The sequence below is a fragment of the Doryrhamphus excisus genome, linkage group LG5, assembly GCF_037039965.1.
Source record: "Doryrhamphus excisus strain RoL-2023G ecotype Guam linkage group LG5, RoL_Dexc_Guam_v1.1, whole genome shotgun sequence".
Lineage (NCBI taxonomy): Eukaryota > Metazoa > Chordata > Actinopteri > Syngnathiformes > Syngnathidae > Doryrhamphus > Doryrhamphus excisus.
Genome location: NC_136361.1, coordinates 16070530 through 16077872, shown reverse-complemented (window position 1 = coordinate 16077872; position 7343 = coordinate 16070530). Strand labels below are relative to the sequence as shown.

General features: G+C 38.8%; 1 protein-coding gene across 2 annotated transcripts; it reads left to right on the top strand.

The window, feature by feature from the left end:
• The first annotated feature begins 1348 nt into the window (after nt 1–1348).
• Nucleotides 1349–5841, top strand: LOC131105228 (uncharacterized). 2 transcript variants are annotated; one of them, XM_058053127.2, is made up of 5 exons: nt 1351–1541; nt 1949–2293; nt 5358–5457; nt 5542–5576; nt 5689–5841. In XM_058053127.2, exons 1-5 carry the CDS (start codon nt 1487–1489, stop codon nt 5706–5708), a joined length of 555 nt encoding a protein of 184 aa, XP_057909110.2. In that variant the 5' UTR covers nt 1351–1486; the 3' UTR covers nt 5709–5841. The 2 variants fall into 2 exon arrangements, with proteins under 2 accessions (XP_057909109.2, XP_057909110.2); XM_058053126.2 differs by having other exon boundaries at nt 1349–1541; nt 5542–5841.
• The last annotated feature ends 1502 nt before the right edge of the window (nt 5842–7343 follow it).

Below are 7343 nucleotides of genomic sequence, written 5' to 3'. Positions count from 1 at the left end.
CTGTACATATCATCAATAAATGTCGAAAAGTCAATTCATCAGGATCAATAAAGGGGCTAGGTTAGAGTAAGGCAGGGGTGCTGCCTTTAAACACTGTGGGAAAACTTTGGGCCCCACCAAAAAAAAAAACTACAGTGGAACCTTGGTTAGTGTGATAAATCAGTTGAAACTGAAAGGATTTATCTCTTTACTTACTGAATGAAAAAGACAAATGAGAATTTAAGGTTATTTTTACCTTCACTAAAGAGCTGATTCTTAACAAGACTGTTCCCAAAGACATAATGCTGCAGAGAGATCAACACAGACACAACCTTCCTGTTTTGTTATGGAGTTATTTCTTGAAATCAGTGGTGTTTCTCATCTCAGTGCCAACATTTTGATAAAGAAGGGGAGAAACACTTTTCATTTTCTACTGCTTAGCCTCACGAGGGTCGCGGGGGGTGCTGGAGCCTATCCCAGCTGTCTTCGGGCAAGAGGCGGGGTACACCCCGGACTGGTCGCCAGCCAATCACAGGGCACATATAGACAAACAACCATTCACACTCACATTCATACCTATGGACAATTTGGAGTCGCCAATTAACCTAGCATGTTTTTGGAATGTGGGAGGAAACCGGAGTACCCGGAGAAAACCCACGCATGCACGGGGTGAACATGCAAACTCCACACAGAGATGGCTGAGGTTGGGATTGAACTCAGTCTCCTAGCGGTGAGGTCTTTGCGCTAAACACTAAACCGCCGTGCAGCAAACACTTTTCACTTTTCATAAATTCATGGAAAAACAGGAAGATGGTGCCCCTTGACCTCAAAGACCACATTGGGTCTTTGGGAAGAGTCATGACAAAAAATAATTGAGAAGCACCGCTCTAAACCCAGCTGCATGGCGTTCGAGTGGTTAGTACGTAGGCCTCGCAGCTAGGAGATGAATATGAGTGTGAATGGTTGTTTGTCTATATGTGCCCTGTGATTGGCTGGCGACCAGTCCAGGGTGTCTCGCCCGAAGACAGTTGGGATAGGTTCCAGCACCCCCCATGACCCTCATGAGGATAAGCGGTAGAAAATGAATGAATGAACGAATGAACCCCAGGGTTTGAGTTAAGGTTTGGGTTATAGGGTTAGGGCCAGGGTTATGTTAGCATTGGGGTTAAGTATTCACCAGTATCACTACCTGTTTGTGTTTTTCATGACACAATGACAAAATAATTTTTTGTACTAAATCCTGCACACGTCAGACCACACTTGTGCAACTTCTTGTTTTTTCTTCCTGTCTAGGTTGTCGCCTGTTTTAGTAGGATTTGAGCCGCTACAATGAAGATTTTTATTTTAGGAGTAGGGTTTTTAGCGCTCACAAAACTCCACTATCGAAAGTCAAAATGTGATCAAATAACTGACTTATGACACATTAACTTCCTGTTTTTTTTGACCGTTTTTTTCCCCCAAATTTGATTCCGCTTTCATTTTCATATTGTTGTCTTTCATAAGGAGAATGGAGGACAAGGCAACCCCTGCCATATTGTGGTATATTTACATGTTCATCTGCGGTAAGTTTTGTTTTGTTTAACTTTAGCGCAACAGCAGATTGTTGTTGTTGGATCGACAGGAGGTTTTAAGTAGCGCGTCATAATGCAAAAAGAAGAAATGGGACAAAAACTGTTTTGAGTTAGCAGTAGGGATGAGCGAGTACACCACTGTCTGTATCTGTTCAAAATTATCTGTATCGCCGTCTGTACTCGGAGTGTGTTAGCCAGGCTTTTTCTCAAAAGCACCGCGTTTAGTCCTTCAAGCAGTTTTCCAACTGACTTTAGCCAAACCACCCGAAACAAGCAGACAAAAACCAAAACAAAACAGTGACTGATGCACGGTCGTGCCCATTTGTGACATGATAACTACATGTAAAAACATTACTGTTATTTACATTACTATCCTTGTCTTTGCTCTTCCAACACAGTGCCTTCTTGTGTGTCAGCAGCAGATTTCCAAGTGCGCACCTCCACCGGGCATGATGTCACCCTGTCGTGTGGCTCCTATCGAAAAAATCTATTATTGCCCTGGAATCGTATTACCTGGTACTTGGTGAAAGCAGATGGAGGAGCAGCTCCTCTTATCTCTTATGATTACAAGGTTAATGAAGTCCATGTGCATGACAGTCAATTGATGGGCAGAATAGAGTTGGCAGGTCAAGATTTGATCATCAAGGACACAAGAGCGTCTGATGCAGGGAATTATACCTGCTTCATATCTTTCTTCCTTGGAGACTTAAGACACAAGGCAACCACCAATCTTGTTGTCCATGGTGAGTGAGTCAGCGATGGTTGTGTTTGGGTTTAGAAACAATTAGAATGCAACATGACATGTCACTCAAAACATGGGAACTCAACTTAAACTTTATAGGCGTTAGACCCTTTTTTTTTAACCTACTAACCGGATGTATCAGGTTGTAGCCTGAAAATAGTTTGAGATAAAGGCATTCTGGGCGGCACGGCGGTCGAGTGGTTAGCGCGCAGACCTCACAGGAGTTTGCATGTTCTCCCCGTGCATGCGTGGGTTTTCTCCGGGTACTCCGGTTTCCTCCCACATTCCAAAAACATGCTAAGTTAATTAGAAGAATTATTTATTATATTATTATTCTGTTTTATGGTTATCATCACATTCTCAGTAATACCCAGTTTTTTTTTCCAAAATGTTGCTCTGTATACATGACTAAATCAGTGGCATAGAAAATGGATTGGATGGATATGCAACAAAATCATTGTAGTTTCTGTTGTCAACTTCTCCTATATCCGTGTTAAATCACCTTTCTAAAATCTGACATTGCTGTTGGTAAGGTAAAACTCAGGAGTACCCCAAGGCTCTGTTTTACGTCCATTGTTTTTCTTGTGATATATTTTATTACAATTAACTGAATATGCACCCACATTCCAAAAACATGCTAGGTTAATTGGCAACTCCAAATTGTCCATAGGTATGAATGTGAGTGTGAATGGTTGTTTGTCTATATGTGCCCTGTGATTGGCTGGCAACCAGTCCAGGGTGTACCCCGCCTCTCGCCCGAAGACAGCTGGGATAGGCTCCAGCACCCCCGCGACCCTCATGAGGATAAGCGGTAGAACATTTTTGGGACAGGGCCAGCGCCACTTTGTTTCACAGCAACTATGGTGCATTCAAGGACTATCGAACAAAGTGGGAAATTGCATGAAAAAATGAATTTGATGAAAAAAAAACATTCAGTCCAGCATAAAAACAAACATTTACATGTTTTTTGCCTTATTTTACAGTCAAAATTGGAGCCTTTGGGTCATTTGGGGCTTGCCCATCATTATAAAAATAGAATATAACAAGGAAATAAAAAATCAGCAGTAATTTTACAAGAATAATGTCAAAAAAAGTCAGCAAAAAATGATGTAATCTATCAAGAAAAAGTTACAATTTTATGATAATAACCTAATACAAGGAAAAATGTCAGTTTAGTAACATTAGCATTTAGCAGCAATTTTTGGAAAATTAGGTTGTGAAAAAAAAGTTATGTTACAAGAATAACATAACCCAACATGAGCCAACAGACTTGTATGTGCCCTGTGATTGGCTGGCGACCAGTCCAAGGTGTACCCCGCCTCTCGCCCGAAGACGCGGAAAAAAATGAATGAATAATAAAGGCATTCTGTAAATGAGAAAAATCACCAGTATGACCCACAGTTTATAGTGGAAGTGAATTTACTCATCAAAAGTGCATATTTTCAGATTTAGTCAGATCCCCGTCTCCACGATACCGCTTCATCAAAATAACCGATCCACTTGTGATACACTTCCTCATCATTCAAACACACAGAGCAATCATCATTGTCACTTACATCGGTATCTTTAACACCATTTCTACCTCGACCCGCCATTATATAGAACTATCATTACATAGATAAATAGAACTGGAGTGGCAGTGGCTCTGGATCAAGCGCAAGGACCCTTGCTGGGTTCAAAGCAAGAGGGGGGCACACACCTGGGATGCCAGGTGTTGGGCCTATCATCGAAACACCAATGAAGGATGGTGGCCACCTGACGACCCGAACTAAGCCCTTTTCTTTTACCCAAGAAGGAAGAGGAGAGGCTGAGTGCGCACTGGTGGACAGCGTAGTTGTTGTTCCTCGTTGCTAAAGTATTTTACATGGTGTCTTTGAATGCAACCCCTCATTGTTCATAATAACACGTTAAAGTCCAATTCAAATGTTCTGCTACAATTAAAGAAACTAGTTTTGGGTAAATAAATGTTAAGACGTGTGGTATCTTTTAGCTTTTTTATCTTTATCTTTCTATACACCCCTCCAGCTTCTAAGATATATATACACGCCTAGAAAAAATATATACACAATATATTTAAATACATTTAGTATATATATTTCAATTATTCATTCATTCATTTTCTACTGCTTTTCCTCACGAGGGTCGTGGGGGGTGCTGGAGCCTATCCCAGCTGTCTTTGGGCGAGAGGCGGGGTACATCCTGGACTGGTTGCCAGCCAATCACAGGGCACATATAGACAAACAACCATTCACACTCACATTCATACCTATGGACAATTTGGAGTCGCCAATTAACCTAGCATGTTTTTGGAATGCGGGAGGAAACCGGAGTACCCAGAGAAAACCCACGCATGCACGGGGAGAACGTGCAAACTCCGCACAGAGATGCTCAAGCAGAGAATCGAACCCAGGTCTTCCCGATCCCCTGACTGTGTGGCCTACATGCTAACCACTTCTGCTAATCATAATATTCATTCATTCATTCATTCATTCATTTTCTACCACTTATCCTCATAAGGGTCGCGGGGGTGCTGGAGCCTATCCCAGCTGTCTTTGGGCGAGAGGCGAAGTACACCTTGGACTGGTGGCCAGCCAATCACAGGGCACATATAGACAAACAACCATTCACACTCACATTCATACCTATGGACAATTTGGAGTCGCCAATTAACCTAGCATGTTTTTGGAATGTGGGAGGAAACCGCAGTACCCGTAGAAAACCCACGCATGCACGGGGAGAACATGCAGCTTGATTTAAATTTAAAAACATACAAATATATTATAATGCTGTCCTGTCTTTTTATTTAAAATTAGTATCAACATTTCAGCTTTTTCAAAAAATTTTTATGTGCGACAGCCAGCAAATGGCTACCAGGCTGCACTATGGACACCCCTGCCTTTGAGTGTCAGACAATTTGGATTTAAGCGGTGAAACATATACGGTTAATTAAGGCTGTATTATGGCGACTATTCAACACGGAAAGCGATTATGTTCAATTATAATTAATTTCAGTGCGGAATTTAACAGTAATGTGTGTCAGCTTTGACATTGTGTCTCCTATACAGTCTTCACAGATTGGACACCACGGATGATCGCTTTGGGAGGGTTCCTGCTGATCATAGTGGGCATGGCGGCCACGACCTATGTCATCATCCTTAGAAAACGGTCAGATGTTTGAATAGAGGAATATTTTTGGGCCAACAATGTGTGATAAAGTACTTTTTTTTTATATATATTGCCCTTTGCCAGACGTGAGACATGTGTCAACACCCATGTGAGCTGTGGTGAGAACATTTGTTCCTCCTGTATTTCTTAACCGCATTATCTGTGCCGATGTGATGTGTTTCTTTCACTTCTTCACTCCTTTCATGGCCTGACTGTCTTCCACACACACAGACGCTGTAGCGGATGTTTGACTTGCCCACACAGCTTCTTCAAGCAGGAAGTTGAAGGTTTTGTTGTCAGGAGTTGAAATCGCCTTCCCTCAAAATCCGCCCCACCCCCCAAGAGATTCTTTCATTACACCCTTTGAAGTAAAGAATAAGAGTAAATAAAAAAAAAATGAAGAAAAAACATTGTTACTTTCATTAAAATCCATTACATTTACAGCCTGCGATTTTTTTTTATTTTTCTTTTATTTTTTGTAGTCACACAAATTTCAGAGCATATCAAAGTTAAATACTGGAAAAGTTTAAATGAATTAAACAGTAAATACAAAATAAAAATGATAATGAACAAATTAGACAAGATAAGTAGAAGCTGTGATTTTTTTTCTTGAAAAATTTTAAAGAAAAACTTGGCAAAAATATTAGAATATTTGAAATTTATTAAACTATAAATGCAAATGAATTAAAAAACATAATTAAAACATTAATTTACGATGGTTATGTATTTATGTATGTAAATTAATATGTTTTTATCAAATAGCTCAACCAAGCTAATCTAATGACGTCAATGATTTTTTTTATTTTTATGAAAATGTAACAGCAATGATATTTTTAAAAAATGACTTTGGTATAAATAAAAATGTATTTTATATTTTTTTAATTTAATAGAAAATTATGTTGGCAAAGAAATTAAGTATAAATAAAATTATACAAAAATGCAATATACATTGAAATACAAAAATGTTGATTTAATTAAAATTGATATAATCCAAAAAAACACAATTAAATAAAAATGACAATAGTAAATTACTTCTAATCTACATACAACCTGAATGATTAAAAAGATAATATATAATAAACAATAAATATAAAATATTTTATACATACAATAAAAAATGTTGCTTTCATTCATTAAAAAATGTACTTTTAAGTATTTTATGACTAAATGAAAATGTTAAGGTACTATTAGACTATTAATATTTACAAAACTCACAAGCAAGTTTGCAATCCAATTCACATACAGGTACACCAAAAAGCAGAAGACATGTGACTGTTGGCTCTGTTTTCATACTTTTATTCCAAAACAAGTTTATCTGTCTATGAGTTTGCACAACAGGGTGAATGTCCGCCCCCTCCCATCACCCACAAGTACAATAAAGATCTTCTTGTTCTTCAATAGGAATAATATCAACATTGTAATCAGAATATTTATGAATGACTCTGTTCCAATAATCCATTTAGCACTAGTATAGAAATATGACCCAAAAAAATCCATCCCAGAAAAAAAGAAATAAGACAAAGCACTCCGTTTTATTTCAGAGTGACCACTCACAACACGATTTGTTTTGTGACCCTCCCTTCTTATTGATTTTCATACAGGGACATACCTCTGATTCCTCTCCTCTCCTCTCTCCTATCAAGTGACAAAATGATAGAAAACACCAGCAAACGTATTACAGCTTTCCTCCATTGAAATGGAAATGACATTCTCAAAATAACAAGGACAAAGCCTTACCTGGCTATTTATCCACAACAGTATTGGATTTCTCATTCATTCATTCATTAAATTGCAAATGTCTTAGTACATGTCCCAATGTTTGGGTACATCTTTGCAAATCATGAAGTACAGGTAGCTACGGATAACACGGTTACTCTACATTGAGC